The sequence below is a fragment of the Pempheris klunzingeri genome, chromosome 4 (assembly GCF_042242105.1).
Source record: "Pempheris klunzingeri isolate RE-2024b chromosome 4, fPemKlu1.hap1, whole genome shotgun sequence".
In the NCBI taxonomy this organism is placed as follows: Eukaryota; Metazoa; Chordata; class Actinopteri; order Acropomatiformes; family Pempheridae; genus Pempheris; species Pempheris klunzingeri.
In genome coordinates, this window is record NC_092015.1 from 3,414,460 (window position 1) to 3,432,424 (window position 17,965).

General features: G+C 43.0%; 1 protein-coding gene across 1 annotated transcript; it reads left to right on the forward strand.

The window, feature by feature from the left end:
* The first annotated feature begins 915 nt into the window (after window positions 1-915).
* hif1al (hypoxia inducible factor 1 subunit alpha, like) lies at window positions 916-17,636 on the forward strand. The gene is made up of 15 exons (XM_070828656.1): window positions 916-1,050; window positions 7,259-7,443; window positions 8,971-9,131; window positions 10,147-10,231; window positions 10,600-10,715; window positions 11,210-11,394; window positions 11,555-11,661; window positions 12,019-12,166; window positions 12,261-12,523; window positions 12,750-12,922; window positions 13,002-13,106; window positions 13,922-14,058; window positions 14,411-14,522; window positions 15,225-15,348; window positions 15,728-17,636. Exons 1-15 carry the CDS (start codon window positions 1,016-1,018, stop codon window positions 15,793-15,795), a joined length of 2,004 nt encoding a protein of 667 aa, XP_070684757.1. The 5' UTR covers window positions 916-1,015; the 3' UTR covers window positions 15,796-17,636.
* Window positions 17,637-17,965: the final 329 nt, after the last annotated feature.

Sequence of the window (17,965 nt, forward strand, 5' to 3'; positions counted from 1 at the left end):
TTATTAAAACGTTAAACCTGAAACAACCATGTGTGTGAGTGTGTGTGTGTGTGTGTGTGTGTGTGTGGACTCCTTATTGACTGATGTATTGATTAATAGAGAGATGTTACTGAATGTTGGCTCAAAATATGAAGTATAGCTGAAATGAAGTGAATATACAAAGTGATATTAAAAGGCCACAGCAGTGATTTTAGCCCTTTAAATCTATATTTTTCTGTGTGTGTGTGTGTGTGTGTGTGTGTGTGTGTGTGTGTGTGTGTGTGTGTGTGTGTGTGTGGTGTCGGTAGAGGGCGCTGCAGACAAACACAGTCAGATTCACGTCTTCTTCGCCGACCCTTCGCCGGGAAAACACGAAGGTTGCCGAAGTGACTCGGGGCGTGGTGTCGGGTCGTCCGTGCCGGAAGTTATGCAACACCGGAACCTCAAAAATCTTTGAAAATAAAAGCCCTGCCAGGAAAAAAAATACTCCTTACTTGCTTTTTTATGTTCCCCTTATGTTTATTGTTTCTATTTATATACTTCCTCTTTCTAAACTGTACTTTTCTTTTATATCTCTTCCTGTCTGCTGTAACATCGTAAATTTCCACATCCTGGGACTAATAAAGGAATATCTTATCGTATCTTATGTTATCAAAGTTGCATTTAATTACAGTAAGTTATTTTCTAACATAATGATAATAATACTAATACTACTGATAATAATAATAATAATAGTAATATAATATTTATTTGCATAGCACCTTTCATACAAGAAATGCAGCTCAAAGCGCTTTACAGCAAACGTAATTACACCAAGTGCTTTGCACGAAATAGACAATTAAGATAAAAAAAAAACTGAACCAGCCTTTAACGTGAGCTCATTAAGACTTTTATTTTGAAAGGTGAACGGAAGAGGGCGCCCTCTTCCGGCGGTGAGCTCTACCCAGAGGAGCTTTGGAGTGTCCGGAGCTTCGTCCCGTCAGAATAAACAATAACAGAGAGCAGAAGCAGCCGCAGCTCCGCGTGCAGCCTCAGCATGGAGGACAAGGAGCAGAGCCTCGCGCTCAGACGGTGAGACACACACACACACACACACACACACACACAGAGACACACACACACGTGGACTGTGATCAGACATTAGATCAGACTCAGTGAGGCTGCAGGACCATCATGCACCAGAGGCCACTAATTACTAATTAACTCTCCCTCCAACATTCACTGCTGCCTCCACCTTTGTTTTTTTTGTTTTTTACTCATTTTATTCTCTGTTTTGTTTGTTTCTGGATGTTTGCTGTGAAATATCAGCTTCATTTCTGCTGTGCTTTGGGTCAGAAGTGTTGATATTTATTTTATTTAGCTGTGGTGTGTGTAAAGTGTCCTGTTGTTGGAGGTTTATGAGGCGCTATCACACATGGACTCCCTTTAAAATGGAAAAAAAGGAAGCAGGAAGCATGTAGATATTTATTATTATTATTATTATTATTATTATTATTAGTGAGGGAGGAAATCTTTTCTAAGGTAAACTCCACTGTCTTGTGCCACATTATACTTTCCATCCACCTGACACACACAGGTGGGCTGTACGGTGGCCCGAGAGGACCAAGTTTGTACACAAGTGAGCTTCTCTGGTGTTGTTGCCTAAAAATGCAGGTTTTACAGTTTAATGCTCCATCAGAGGGCAACAGCACACAAGAGTTGTTGATTTATCAGTTAGACGGTTAACCAGCAGCTATTTTGATCATTGATTAGATGTTGAGGTCACTTTTCAGGCAAATAAAAGCCATAAAATTGCTGGTTTCAACTTGTCAGATCAGATTTTCTGCTCTTATTCAACATCTTTTGGTTTTGACTGCATAAAGATGAATTATCTTGTGTAATTTACACTATTTTGCTTCATAGACTACCCTAATCGATTAATTGAGAGGATAATTGGCCGGTTTCTAGATAATGAAAGTAACTAGTTGCTGCCCTACTTTCTTTTGCCTAAATATAGTTGAACTCCTCAGTTAAAAGTAAATAAAAAAACTGTGTAAAGGCTCCAAACCTTCAGCCGTCTAATGCAAAGTTTGAGGAAAAAGAAAACAAATGGCAGCCTCTACAAGTTTTTAGATATGATTGCAAACGTGATGTGTCAGCGCTGATAAACAGATAGAGAAGTTTGTAGTCTGAGAAAGTGGAAATGATGATTGATAACAAGACGTGTCTGATGTGGAACAAGATCACAGACAGGGTCACCGAGTGCTCAACCAGACTCCATTCATTTTTTAAGTGATTTTAACTATAGGTGTTTGTGCCAAAGTGCTTTTTTTGGAGCAGCGTAGAAAAAACTGAACATGTGATGGAGCGTTCATGCGTCTGTGTTTCAGCATCAGTGGGAACGTCACAAGGTGCTTCAAATGAGACTCATGAGTGCAGTTAAAGTTAAAGTGATGACATTTCACACTCAGATGTATTAGAACTCATCCGCTATCATCAGATGAATGAACAGAAGGTCCTGTGTGAACCTGACATGAAACATTTTGGTTGGATTCAAAGTAAAAGGACATAATAATGATGATTATCTTGTCTTACGTGTGAAAACGTAGATTTACTTTAACATGCAGGTGTGTATTCTTATAAAAGTGTTTGCACCAGTACTGCCTACCTTGTCGATTCATCTGATTATTCCCTTGATTAATCGTTTGCTCTATCAAATATCAGAATGGAGTGAAAAAAATGGTAATTTCCCACAGTCCTTAAAGTGACCATGTTTGGCGTTTTTGCTTTAAAATGTTTCTAGTTTTTTTTCTGTCTATCATCACTACGTTTAATTTACAATCCCACAATGCATTGCTTTGACTTTAAGGTGTGTAAATTCAGTGTCCAAACTCACAAGTGATGGTTTCTAGTGTAGAAAACAGGGGATGGATTTTTTTTATCACAAACACAGACGCTGGTTTGAAAAACAAGTTTCAGTGGGAAACAAAACTGTGTGTGTGTTTGAGCGCAGCTATGGACTGCATGCCGTCTCTCACACACACACACACACACACACACACACACACACACACACACACACACACACACACACACACACACACACACACACACACACACACTCTCTAACACACTTGGGACTCTTTGAACAGTTTGTCCCAACCTAAACAAGGCCGAGCTTAATTTGTTATTCAGAGTTTAATACGTGTGTGTGTGTGTGTGTGTGTGTGTGTGTGTGTGTGTGTGTGTGTGTGTGTGTGTGTGTGTGTGTGTGTGTGTGTGTGTGTGTGTGTGTGTGTGTGTGTGTGTGTGTGTGTGTGTGTGTGTGTGTGTGTGTGTGTGTGTGTGTGTGTGTGTGTGTGTGTGTGTGTTGTCTCTTTCTGTCTCCTCCTCCTCTGGCTGAGGACATTGTGTTCCCTTTAAATCAGGTCAACCTGCTGGTTATCTTTTACCTTGGTGCTCACACACTCCTCCACACACAGTGTGTGTGTGTGTGTCTGTGTGTCTGTGTGTCTGTGTCTGTGTCTTTACATGTTTACATGCAGGAACCACATCTTGTTCTCCAGCACACACACACTTTGGTATGTGGTGTGATGCAGAGCGGGATCAGTCTTTCATAGGTCTCCCAGACACACACACACACACACACACACACACTCACACACACACACACACACACACACACACACACACACACACATTGAGCAATAAGAAATGGTTGCCAAAGTGCAGCTCTGCTCTCTGACCGAGGACACTGTGTTCTCTGAAACTCCTCCCAGCTGGCAGACGACTGTTCGCATCTGACAGATTATTATTGGCAGCAGCGTTATTCACAGTAGTACTAGTAGTATTATCAGGAGTAGTAGTAGTATTAACAGGAGTAGTAGTAGTATTAACAGTAGTACTAGTAGTATTAACAGGAGTAGTAGTAGTATTAGTAGTATTAGCAGGAGTAGTAGCAGTAGTAGTAGTAGTATTAACAGGAGTAGTAGCAGTATTAGTAGTATTAGCAGGAGTAGTAGTAGTACTAGTATCAGTAGTAGTAGTATTAACAGGAGTAGTAGTAGTATTAAGAGGAGTAGTAGCAGTAGTAGTATTAACAGGAGTAGTAGTAGTAGCAGTAGTAGTATTAAGAGGAGTAGTAGTAAAATCATGGATGGGGATGAAGTCTTGGTGGTGTTGAAGTGTGTCCTGCAGCTCTGTGTGAGATCCTGGAGCTGGGTGCAGGTCTGGCTGAGGTCCGCTAGAGTTCCCGGTCCTTCATATCCTCCCTGCAGCATCTGATGAGGGTTAACTATCGGGGTGCAGGACGGGTTTAGGATGAGGATCACGGGGCACCAGAACTTTTACCAAGCGGTAAAAACAGTCAAAAATAAAGCAGTAAACAAGACGAAGAATTTAATTTTCATACTTGTTGTCAGACTTGGAAAGAAGAACCATCTTTGATTGAAAGCAATCAGTCAACAGATTATCAGCTTTTCTCAGCAGAGATCAGAGAATTAGAGCTGCAGCAGTTATCAATTCATTGATTAAATGAAATGGTGACTATTTTAATAATTCAGTAATCGTCGTTTTTCAGGCAAAAGCACCAAATATTCTGCTTCCAGCTTCTCAAAAGTGAGAGATTTGACACCTTTCTTCGTCAGGAACCTGATTATTTGGGGGTTTTGGGCTTTAGCAGGAATTTTTGTGTCCAGTTTGTGATTTTATTTTTCTTTCGACAAAGAGATTAATCCATAAAATGCTCGCCTGATGGAGTGATAATGAAAATAGTTGTGAAATTGTTTTAAGGAAAAAGAATTAGCGACTTGTTCAAAAAGTTTTAATCAAAAGAGGATCTTCAGTCCCTCCTGCTGTGTGACTGACAGCTGATCTTTGGGAAATGTGATGAAAAAAACACCACCAATTAGTGATTTGCAACAAAAAAATGGAAGAAAAACAAAACTTCTTCTCACTTGGGGGAAAAACAACTCCTATATTATCTGAAAATCCTTCTCTTGTGATAAACAAACCAAATCCCTCTGTGGTGGAAGCTACTCAGCGGCTGAGGTCCTGCTGTACTTGGCAGATAAAGTCTGTGTTTCTTTGCTTCAGTGGAAGAAAAGTTCTGTATTTACCTACTGATGGAGCTGAACACACACACACACACACACACACACACACACACTCCTTTATTCCCACTGCAAATATTCCCGCAGAGATTATCAGCGCCACAGGAGGTTGAGCTGCTAAATCTGACCGAGTGTCGGGTGTGTCGGAGTCGGTTTACAGGAACATTGTGTCCTCCGGTCTGAATACTGAAGGGTAGAGTTGGACAACACCACCGAGTCCCTGCACAGGTTAGACGAGCGACACGTGATGTTGCCACACGTTCCCCCCCCGTGACGTTTATGTCCTGCCTTTTCTCAGCGAAGTGACGTTAAGTCGGCTGTAATATGGAGTCATCTGCACACTCTCAAGCTTTTGTTCGGCAGTTTTCTTTTCTGAGATGGTGTGAATTCACTGCTGGGGTCAAGTCATGTTTACTGTTTAAGTTTCCACAGAGGGCACTGTGCATATGTTTTTATTTGAAATACTTTGAACGGCCATTTAAAAAAAAAAAAAAAGATTCGGCATGTTTTTAGGCATAAAATGTATCATTAATATTAATATATTAATCAGGCTATGATTGATGGATAAATAAAGCCCCTCTGTGGAGCTGCTGAAGTGGAGATTTCTGCCTCTGAATGTGAGAAAAAACTCATTTTTGAGGAAACGTGCACTAAAACAAACACCTGTTTTCTTTCCACTAGTCTGAAAGAAGCCATTTTATGGAACATGTGACCTCCTGAAGTATTTCTACACAGATTTTTAACATAAACACAGAACAAACATAGAAATCTTTTCACTGGATGCAGTTTGTCGACGCTCTCTGTTGGAGCTCTTGTCTGTCACAGATTTAAATCTGGATTTATCAGTGGAGCCGTCCTGTGATCAGTTTGATCATCATCACTCCTGCAACACGGCCTCTTGCTGGTTTATTTACACTTTGTACCAATGCGGTCTTCCTATCAATGCTTTGTCCTTATGAATCTAAGTGTTTACTGCTGCAGCAAGGACGACGAAGATAAATAAGTATTCTCCGGGTCATGACCACGCTGAGGGAGCTCAGACGTTTGGTTTCCTGCTGGTGTTTTACTGTAAAGTCTCTCTGCTCTCTGTCTGTCAGCTGGTTTGTTGTGTTTGATTTATCTATTTGGAGTCCAGTTGGACTCATGAAACCAACCTGAGGAGTGCAGAGCGGCGATGTGCTGGATCGTACAGTTATTATTGGTGATTATTATGTTCCAGCTCTGGGTAGCTTTGTTCCCGTTGCCTCCGTTTTGGTTTTTGGGTCTGATGTGATGTGACTGCACGTCCTCCCACTGTGCAGGAATGAAACACTGCTTTTGTCTTGTCTGCACATGTTTTTTGATACCGGCCAAAGCAGCGCAGGGCGGACTGAGGGATGGGCGAAAAGAGGGAAGAAAAGACAGCGAGGGAGGGAGAGAGGGAGTATTTGGACAGTCTCCCAGTAGCTGAAATAAATAACATTCTGTTCTCTTCAGTTTTGGACAGTTCTCCATATTTTTGCAGTTCTGTTCCCACTTTGGAGAAAAACATACAGGAATGTTAATAGAACTGAACTCTGTGGTCGTGATGAGGTCTTTACGGAGGTGGATTCACAGAGGGGGAGGAAAGGAGCTCTGCTGTGGTCCAGAGGAGTTAAAGAGTCCAGACTTTAAATGAAACAGAGATAAAACACACCGTTATATTGAGTTGTGTCGAGTGTTTTATGTATTTGAGGAAAAGCTGGTGTAGTTAAAACCTCCTAAAGTGTTAAATCCAATACTCACTCAACACTTTCAGGGATTTATTGCTGTAATTAAAAGCTCTGATTTGATTTAATCTATATGATTGAATTAAAATGTTTGCTAAGGCACTATAATTAGCATTAAATGATCTCTGTTCTGTGGTAGTTTACGTGAGGAAGATACATTGAAAATGAACTTTTAATTCTCGTGTTATTATATCAGGATAAACCTCTGAAGATGAATCCTCTCGTTTTCGAATGGGTCCCAAACAAACACTCACAAAACAAATGAAACACGAAACATTACAAGCTGTAGTAACACAGAAGAAGTCGCAGCTTTAATGATGCTGTAGAGGAAAATGTAACTGTGTCTCTGTGACTTTGCTTCATTCTTCCACTTCCTCTGTCCCTGTTTTCATCTCTGTTGATCGTGTCCCTCTATTTTTGCTCTATTTTTGCCTCCCCCAGTTCAGAGCAAAGGAAGCTGCGCTCTCGTGATGCGGCCAGATGTAGGCGGGGTCAGGAGACGGAGGTGTTTTATGAGCTCGCCCGCACGCTGCCGCTTCCCCGCCGAGTGTCCACCCACCTGGACAAAGCCGCCATCATGAGAGTCGCCCTCAGCGTCCTGTGGATGCACCGCCTCCTCCAACGCAGTAAGAAGCTCATCCTCCAATAACCAGTGCCAGAGTCAGCAAGCTGGGTCACTTTCTGCTGCAGTCCTTCAGCAAGATGTTCTAAACCCAGCGAGGCGATGGTTAGAAGTGACCTGATGCACCATGAAGGCTGCTGCAGCAACACGACGAGTATTCTGGAAAACAGAACGCAAAGTAATGCAGAGCTTTAGTGCGATAGTACAGCGAAGGAGTGTAACAACAATCTTAGTGATGAAATGTTCAACGATGCAAAGATCAGGCGGTAGAATGCTAATATCATACGGCAAACAGCACAGAGCAGTAAAACACAGCAACAGTAGTAGTGTTAATAAGACACTAGTGGCAGCAGGAAAAAGAAACGTTCACACGCCTGGTTTTTCAGCAGCCAGGCACTTTGACACTTTGTGTAAAAGTGTGTTAAAAGCTGCACAGTTTGTGTTTTCAGTGATGTCCCATGATTGAGGGATGAAGGCGTCACACGGTCTCCTCTGTAGGTCTGTCGCTTGAGCGTTTGTGGCCAATAAAAGTGACGGAGGAGCCATTCAGGAGCATTCGGCAGCTGTCAGTGTAGCTTCAGGTTTGTTTATATTGTGCATATTTATGCACATTGTTTGTTTCACTGAAAGGAAAAGATAGTGAGGTGCAATAATGCATCTTTATAAAAGATTTAAAATGATAAACACTGCTGAGTTTTGTCCAGCTAATGGATTCATTCAAGCGGAGATTAAACTTGTTCTCTGGGTGACTTTGCTCAGAGATAATTGAAATCTAATCACAGTGGTCATTAGGCTGCCTTTAATGACGGCACACTGATGAATTTATGCAATAAAAATGTCAGGTTTTACTCCCCAGGCTGTTTGGACAAAATGCTTAAACTTGCAAACTCTCTTGTAACGCTGCACATCAGTGTGAGAGATGAGGAAGGCCAGAGCTCTGTGGTTGCTCTTAAAGGGACACAGACCGCCTGGCAGATGCACTTCTGTATTTTGTAGTGAAAGTCTCAGACGTCTACAGCCCCCCCCCTCAGAGATCAGTCAGACTGCTTTATGGGACAATCAGCTCTGTGACACTTTGAACGTTCAGTGTCAGTTTCTGACTTTGGCTCAGTGTTGTTTTTCCCCCTCAGGCGTGAAAGCAGAGTAATGAACCCATCAATAAATAAAGAGACGACCCCGAATTTTTATTACTCAGGCGACAAACATGAAAAATGCATCAGGATGTGAGAGCGTGGTTCTGCTGACTGTTGCGTTCAGACCTGGAAACTGATTCACTGGAGGACAAAGAAAGGTTTATTTGACTCACCTTTATATTTTGGGTGAATTCATTATGAGGTCCAGACGAATCACAGCAGCTTGTCCGATCACTTGAAAGTGGGTTAAAGAGTAGCTCAGGTAAAAGCCAAACGATGCAGAGTGATTAGAAAACATTTAGGTTCCTGTGAATCCAACAGGGGCCCTGATAGACACTGAAATAGTTTTAACCAAAGCTGTTCTCGCTGTCCTAATTACCACCTCGTTATTTTTACAGAAAGTCCAAATCTGAAAGAGGAGTCTCAGGAGGAGAAGGAGGAAGATCCAATGGACGTCTTCTATCCTCAGGCGCTGGCCGGCTTCATCATGGTGATGACGGAGGAGGGAGACATGATCTACCTGACGGAGAATGTCAGCAAGCACGTCGGCATCACGCAGGTGAACAGAACAGAACAGAATGATGAGTAGTTTAGAGTGAAAACACTTCATGCACATCGTGGAGGCTCCAAAGTGTTCACATATTTTGTCCTTGAAGTTTTTTTTCGCCTCATTTCCAACCTGCTGGCTTCAGTTTTTCTGTTCGTGTGCTTGTTTACAACAGGGATTTCCCTCCTGATCAGCCAGTGGTGGTTTACTCATTTATAGCAGGTTGTAAATGTGAGGAATCATCACTTTAACAACAAATATTAAGACATTAAGCTTCCCTCGTCAGCCTCTTCGGGTTGATTAGAAGTGTAAGCACCCATAATCATCATCAAAGTACCTGAAATGTGATTATTTTTTAATCCTGTACAGAAGATTTATGGTTTATTTCCCACTGGTTCTCAATGACTGTGTCTTTAATGGGAGGTGGAGCTGTTACACTAAGCCTCTGGGACAGTATGTGAACTATTCTGAGTAACTCGAGCAGGATGGAGAGCGCAGAGAGAGAGAGAGACGCCATCGTGTAAATCTATTCTTAGCTCTGTTTGAGATCATGCAAACACAACTAGGTTATGGTACCTGCTAACAGAAGGACGGATGATTCAACAGTGATCACATTCAGTGTTTGTTTCCTCAGGGAGGCTCATTTCCACCTGCACTTCCTGGTCGGGCAAGAGTTGAAAGCACAAATGTTACAAATAGAAGCATTAAAAATACTATAGACGATAAAAGCAGTAAAATTACGTAGAACACAAACTGTCCTCAACAATCAAACAGTTCATCAAAAGACATGACGACACAACATCAGTGCTGGTTCCCTCAACAAAGATTCAACATCTCTGCCTTCTGCCAAAGATTTGATACGATTGCTTTTTTAAAAAATTTGATTTGTTTGCACCAAAACACCAAAAACATATCAATTTTAATAGATTTGAACTTAAAATAGATGCAGCCAGCTTTCCAACCTCAGACCGATGCGTCAGTATTTCTTCGTTACTGACGGCGCTGGACCTGATTTTGTCGTCCACAGCTGGAGCTGCTGGGCCACAGTGTTTATGACTTCATCCATCCCTGTGATCAGGAGGAGCTCAGAGACCTGCTGACTCCACGTCCAGGTTTGTTCTTACAGCACAAATCAATACAAACAGAAGATTTCCTCTCAGAAGTGCACAGGAAGTACAAGAAATCTTTCTTTATTTGGCGAAGAAAGTATTTGTGAGATGATCAATGTCTCTGTTTGTCATGTGAGTCCAGGATTTAAAGCCCTGTGCTGATATATGACAATATGGGGGGGCGAGTTAATGCACTAAACCATCAGCGTATCGTAAAGTAACGTCAAATAAACTCTAATAACGAGGATTGTTTAGCGTTAGCGGTGGAGTAAACAGCTGTTGTTTCATTTTATTCATCACTTTTTACGGATGATAAATAAGTCTTTTGGTTTGGAAACAAAACTCAAACAGCTTTGTCACGTCGCTTTCAGGTTCGAGTAAGAAACAGTCGAGCGAACAGCCGACCGAGAGGAGCTTCTTCCTGCGAATGAAGAGCACTCTGACCAGCAGGGGGCGCCACGTCAACATCAAGTCTGCCAACTGGAAGGTTCGGTGTTCCCAAAAGCGCACACACACACACACACACACACACTGCTACAGTCACGTAAGCCCTTACAACGACCTTAACGATCATCAGATAATTGATAGGACACTGTGATTCCCGCTATGTGAGTAATACAAGAACACGCACACACGTGGGGGTCAAAGTCCGGCCTGAAACGTTATGAGACGGCCTCTGGCAGTCGGCCCTGCTGTCTGCACAGTGTGGACGGTTCACTTACAGTTTACTGAGGCACTCTCATTACATACGGTACATATTGTACACACTGACGCATCAACACTGGTCTGGGACCTAACAGGTCTCTGCATTGGATGGATTTGGTGTCAGAAATGTAAAAAAACACTGTAAAGCTCAGTATATAGAGACTTAGACTTCTAAACTGGATGAGTATCATGTTTTGCTCTCAGTAAATTAAATATAAAAGAGCATGATGTTGTGAAAAAGCACTCCTCTCCATCCACCCCCCTCCACGTCTGCAGGTTCTCCACTGTACAGGTCAGCTGCGTGTGTTTGGCGGCGGCTCCACGTCGCCCCCTGCAGCCAGAGTGATGACCCTGCTGTGTGAGCCCGTCCCTCACCCGTCCAGCGTGGAGTTCCCTCTGGACACCCGCACCTTCCTCACCCGCCACAGCATGGACCTGCGCTTCACACACTGCGAGGGCAGGTAGGGTAAACGCTGGCCTGTCACATGACCTCTGACCTCCCTGTGGATGGGAGAGAGCGTCGCATCGGAGAAGATGGACGGAGAAAAGAGACGAGGGAATAGAAATCTCTTCTTCTGTTGTTTATTTATTTATTTTTTTCTTCCATTTCTCGGTTTCCAGGGTGACAGAGTTGGTGGGATACAAACCAGATGATCTGATTGGCCGCTCAGCCTACGAGTTTCATCACACGCTCGACTCTGATCACGTCAACAAGAGCCTCCATACACGTGAGTGTGTGTGTGAGAGTGTGTGTGTGTGTGTGTGTGTGTGTGCTAGAAACCTGTAATTACAAACAGTGATTCAGAAGCAAAGTTGTATCATTTCACACAGTTTTAACTCTACTTGTCCATTAAAACTGTGAAAACAGATGAGTTGAAGAATACAGACCGACTTTTAAAGCACAAAATTCATCACTAATGGATGTTGAACATCGTGACGTCTGTAAAGAGAAAATCTGCATATTTGAGCTTTTTCTCCATTTTTACTCCTCTTTGGTGAATCAGAGTCTTTTTAATCCATTTGTTTCAAAGACTGTAGATTTTTGTTTTTCTTCACGTGACGTTTTCTGTGCATGTGTGTCGTAGTGCTGTCCAAAGGTCAGGTGAGCACCAGCTGCTACCGTTTCCTGGCGAACAGCGGCGGCTACGTCTGGGCGGAGACCCAGGCCACCGTCCTCTACAACAGCAAGACGTCGCAGCCCGAAGCTGTCGTCTGCCTCAACTTCATACTCAGGTGAAGCAGCGAGGTTGTGTCACGTGACGAGCTGGTGTGATGTCTCTTCTTCTCCCTCTTTATTTCATCCTCTTCCTCTCTTCTTCCTCTGCAGTGCTGTGGAGCAGCCAGACGTCGTTTTCTCCGTCGAGCAGATCCGCGCAGGCCGGCTGCCTGAAGCTGAACCCCACTCACAAGCTCTTGCGACAAAGAATTGTGGGAAATCGGACACCTGTGGCTCCGACGCCGACGGGGAGCATCTCACTGAGGACACGGGTTCGAATCCCAGCGGCGCTACAGAGATCTTCCTCCAACCGAAGGAGGGACCAGAGGAGCTTCGACAGTTGGCTCCCGATGCCGAGGACGTGCTGCCGACAGGTGAGACACACCAGAGATGTTTAGATCTAGCTGAGCACCAGTGAAGATTTATTTATTTATTTATTATCAAAGTGAGCAAATTCCAGTCTGGATAAAATAATTTGTCCAAGTAATGTGGCTGAAATATAAAAGTACAAGTCGTTCCTCCATAAAATACTCAGTAAATCTCATTTCACAGTTTTATTTTACGAGTCAGCCGCTGAGCTCTGTGTTTTCTGTCTGTCAGGTTTTGTTGAGCTGTCCTTCGCCAGCCCGTCCAGTCCAGACTCAGTGCCGGACCACCCTCAGGATCTGTGCACACCAGAGCTGCTACAGCTCCTCTCCCCCATCTTCAGCCCCCTCACTCCACCTCCCTCATCATCATCATCATCATCATCACCAGCCTCCTCGCCTGAGTCGGTAAATATGAGCCTGAGATCTTCTCAGAACTTTTAGAAGTTGTGTCCTCTGTCTGATTTAAGGGTTTCCTCCCCCTCAGAGCTCCTGTGAAGAGAAAAAGGAGGAGGAGGACGTGGACGCCAGCAAAGTGGAAAGGTTCTTCGCTGTGTGTTCAGAAAATGGTCAGAAGAAAGAAACACTGGAGGTAAGAGCAGAAAGCATCTGACATCCAATCAGACTTAGAAACTTTATTTATGGAGCACTTTTCAAAAGTTAAAGTGCTTTTTAGTGTTTGACCAGGATGAGAGCATTTCAGGACTGAATGAGGCAAATAAGATAATGATTAAAAGATTAAAAGAGTAATAATAATAATAATACCACCGTGTTCTATAATTAGTAAAAAAATAAAAATTAAAAGATTAGTTTTGAGAGATTCTGCAGCCTCAGATCTTCAGGCAGGGTCTTCTAGAGCTGAGGAGCCCTGACTGCAAAAACCAGGTCACCTTTGGACCTGAACCAGGACTTAGATCATTGGGCAGGGCTCTGCTGGCTGTTCCTGAGGCTCTGAGGCTCTGAGGCTCCGTCTCGTGGGAGGAGGGGGGGGGTTGTCTTCCACTTCTAATGTTGAGAAAACTGGAAAAAAAAAGAGGGGATAATTGTTGAATAGTTGCTTTGAAAATCCAGACTACTAATCTCAGTGTGAAAACCTGATTAAAATCTCCTCTCGCAGCAAAACGTTTGAGCTCATCTTTAAAAATGACCTCAAACGGTTCTGATTTCTAGTAGTGGATTCATTTTCTGACCTGCAAAGACCACAACTGGGCTCTTTGAGGAAGAAAACCAGTTTAATCTGACACACTAATTCTAAAATAACGATCTGAAGCTGTGAATAACTAATACGTTTTGATGCTTGAACCTTGAAATGTATGAAACAGTAAAACTCAGATGTTCAGGCAGTGAGGATCCTGTTCGGTAGCTTAAACTTTACTTTCCTGCCTCGTCTTGTCTCTGGACGTGAAGGGGATGGATCTCGACACGTTGGCTCCTTACATCTCTATGGACGACGACTTCCAGCTGACCTTCCTCAGCGGTTTGTCAGAGGGAGCCGCCGCACCTTCGTCCTCTACGTCACCTTCATCCACAGTGAGCAGGAAACGGTACGAGCTCTGGTTTCCCCTCTTTAACTCTCCAGAAGAAGAAGAAGAAAAGTAGCATCTATAGAAATAAATACACTCCAGAAAACATTATTGGACAAATGTGTTCTTAGATTTACATCTAGTGGGACACAAAATGCAGAGTTGGTCCTGTTGGTGGCGCTAGTGTAGAGGCCATGTTAGCTAAATTAAACAGTTTATCCTCTGTACGGTGGCCTCTTTAGGACATGTTTAGACTCGGCTTCTACATGAATTTCACCATAACCATGAACAAAGTTTGCCACTAACAACTCTGCATGAAAAACAAAGATTATTATGATGTTTGACACGGTTCATAATCTCCTCTCTCTTTTAGGACCCGTCGCCCGGATGAGGAGCCGTCGTCCCAGCGGACAATTCAGGACAAGAGACAGAAACGAGATGCTTCCTCAATAGAAGAGGAACTTCTTCTCAGCCACAGATTAATGGTGAGTAGGAGGAGGAAGAAGGAAATGTGTTTAACCAGCAACTTTTAAGAAAAAAAAAATTCTGCAGAAAAAGGATCTGCAGGAAGTTTGCACAGAATTTGCACAGAAATCCCCAAATTTAAAAAGTTAATATTAACGAATTACTGGCTGATACAGACGCTCTCATCCAAACCATCTTACAGCACTTTGAATATCTTCACCATATGAATATCAGTTGACAGTTGTTCAAATCCACCAAACTCCATTAACAAAAACAGTGATTTTACCTCCCAGAAGACGGGAGTGGCCGGTCTGCTGCTGCCTCAGTTGGCCGATCTGTATCTGTTCTTCTAGTGCACTACACAAACATTGTGTTGGATCTGAAGTGACCCTTGAAAACAACAAAGTCACACAAAAACACAAATAAGCTAGCGGATGGAGACAAAGGTGCACCAGCAACCCCCATGTAAATTTACTGTTTTTGTGAATGGAGTCTGGTGCCTTTGAACCAAGCGATATAACGGCTGTTTCTGGTTAAAGTCTCTGTCTGTAGGGATCTTCTCTGTCCAGAGTCCAAAACTTTCTGTACCCACCAGTCATTTCAAATCTAAAATATGTATGAGTGTATGTAATAATGTTTTAAACTTTGACTCGTTGAGGGTTTCACCTGCTTGCTCGGCCTTCTGTGGTTCCCTCTGACCGTTTCTTAAACTCCGTGTTCAGGGCTGTCTGGAGGAAACCGACCAATCAGATCTGGTCCTGGGCTCCGGCGCGGGCGGGCGGAGTCAGCTGCTCACAGACAGAGACCCTGTTTTAGGAGGCGTGCAGGGACTCTGTGATACTGCAGGTAAGATTCACACACACACACACAGTTAGAGACACTTCAGTGTTAAATCAGCTCAAATTAAAACCATTTAAAGAGACAAACACACAGTACACACTGGTCTTCATGTCCTCCAGTCACCTGATGTAGTTCAGACCCATTTTTAAAAATGTTTGTTTTAATTTAGCATGATTACATATAGTTTACACTTCCTGTCTAAAACCCAATATTAACATGGGGTGTATTAATGTCTGGTGATGGAGGCCTTGTATTTATATTTCTTTTTATCTCAGTTCTGCATTGTGACGGGCTCTAAATAACTACATGGTGCTTAGAAAGGCTGCAGGTTAGCAGAGGCGGCCGTCATCGAGCTCCTGTTTGAGTTTGTTCCTCTCCCTTTCAGCTCTGATGAGGGACATATTCTCACCTCGCCCGCCGGACCTGTCGCCGCCGCTCTCGCCTTTGACTTGACGGGAGTTCCTTTCAGTCAAGAGTTGGCTCGTCTTCTGCGCTCCAAGTGCCAACATCTCCGGCGGATCCTCCTGCGCACTCAGCAACACACCACAAACACATACGCACACACGCTGGGTTTACCGCGCCGCGAGGTCGACCGTGACCTCCTTACCTGTAGCTGAAGAAGGACGAACACCTGATGTTGGATGAGGTGCTGTGAGGCAGGCAGGCGGGGGGGGGGGGGGGTGCTGACGTCGCTGCCACACCACTGGTTTCTCTGATTTAATGTTTCGTGGCCGGCCTGTTTCCTGGAAGCAGCCTGTGGTGCTAAATTACATTTAAAAAAAAATCTTTCATGAGTTAAACAGTGAGACAAATCTGAAAATGCATTCTTATGTGCAGCTAATAACATTTATGGTTCATCACATTTAATCCTCTCTCGTCATTTAAAGTGTGAAGCCTGCGCAGGAACTCGGTCATATAAATAGTTTCCTGCTGTCGTTCTTCTCCATAGACTGTAGAAGAAGTGGGCGTTGCGGTTTATGGACTTTTGTCTTGAAGCCTCAAGGCTGACATTTGTCAAAGTCCCCATCTTGATTTAACGGCCGCCTCTGATTGTTTAGCTTTATGCTTTATGCATGACCTGCTTCTAATTAGTCACAAATAGTCCTGCCATGGAAACACATCCTGCTTTGTCGTCTGTTTTCCTCTAACTGGGACCATAATTTACTAAACGAACATCCTGCTGTTTTGAAGAAGACTTGAAACCAGCGACTGAGACCATAAACTCATTAGGAAAACGTGAAGTCGGCTCATTTTCTCATCGACTTCCACTGAATCAGACTTCTGTTTGGAGCCGGTGGAGTCGCCCCCTGCCGGTCACTCACTTCTCAGAGCTGGAAGCTACGTCCACTTCTTTATACAGTCTGTGCTCTTTTCTTTAATGAATGAATCTCACTGCCATTTTGTGTGTTCTTCCAAATGACACAGGGACGAACAAACTTGCGAATATCAGTGGCATCGTTTATTTCAGTGGCATGTTTTTACGTCCTGTTGTACCATTTTGTAACTGTACATTTTCCACTTTGGCAGATTCTGAACTGTTATCAGTATGTTATGGAGACGACAATCGTGTGTAAACTGTGTGTGATAATGAGAAACGTTTAGTGAAGCGACCTTCAGACACACAGAGTGGACGAAAACAAACCAGGAATCATGTTGACGCATGCAGATTTGTCCTTTTTTTAAATATATAATAAGCTCTTATCATTAAGGAGACAAGAAGTAGCTTGTTTATATACTCATTAGAAATGTCATTTAACTCTATTACTCAAGTTTGTCATATAGGAGTTTGAATCTTACGTCTTTTGTGCCTCAACATGTTGGAGCTGGAAGTAAACGAGAAGCTTTCAGTCGCAGCGTTTGATGGAACAATGTGATGCTGCTGCTACACTGTCTGAGTGTTTTTATCTGACCAGACTGTTATTTTAAACTATTTTTCATGATTCAATATAAAAAAAAACTCTTCCATAATTCTGTGCCTTTTAATCTTGTCGTGCTCTTAAGAGTCTGGAACGTTTAATACTGTTATGCCTTTGTTTCTTTTTACTCTTTATCCTGTTTGCATCGTTGAGATAAAGCTGTTGAATGAAAAAGCAGAAGCTGCTGTGTGATCTGTGTGCAGAGAGGAAACCTGTACCTCATTCAGGGCGGAGCGGCTCCATCTGTAGATCAGCAAAAGTGAAATCTTCCCTGAAAGAGGAACTTCTGTGTGCAGTAACGCAGCTCTGATCACCGCGTCGCTGTCGAAACAGGAAAACCACATTATTTAGCCTGAAGGTCGACTTCTAACTGCAGCAGTCAGCTATTAGGTTTCATTAAACAAATTAAACATCCTTTTAATAAAGTGCTGCATGTAGGTTCTGATGCAGTACTGTACACGAGTGCTCTTTTCAAATACTTTAACTTTACTTTAAATACTCAGATTTCCATTTTCTGCCACTTTCTACTTCTGCTCCACCTACTTCTTCTACTCCAGAAGAATATTGCACACTAGATGTATCTGAAATATGCAGTTTACATCATGATTGTACATAAAATCATGAGAAGCTTAAAAAGCTCTGATAAATGTGCCAGTTATTCACATGGGTTTGTTGATAGAAGTGCTCAAAGCCTCTGTAACCGTCTC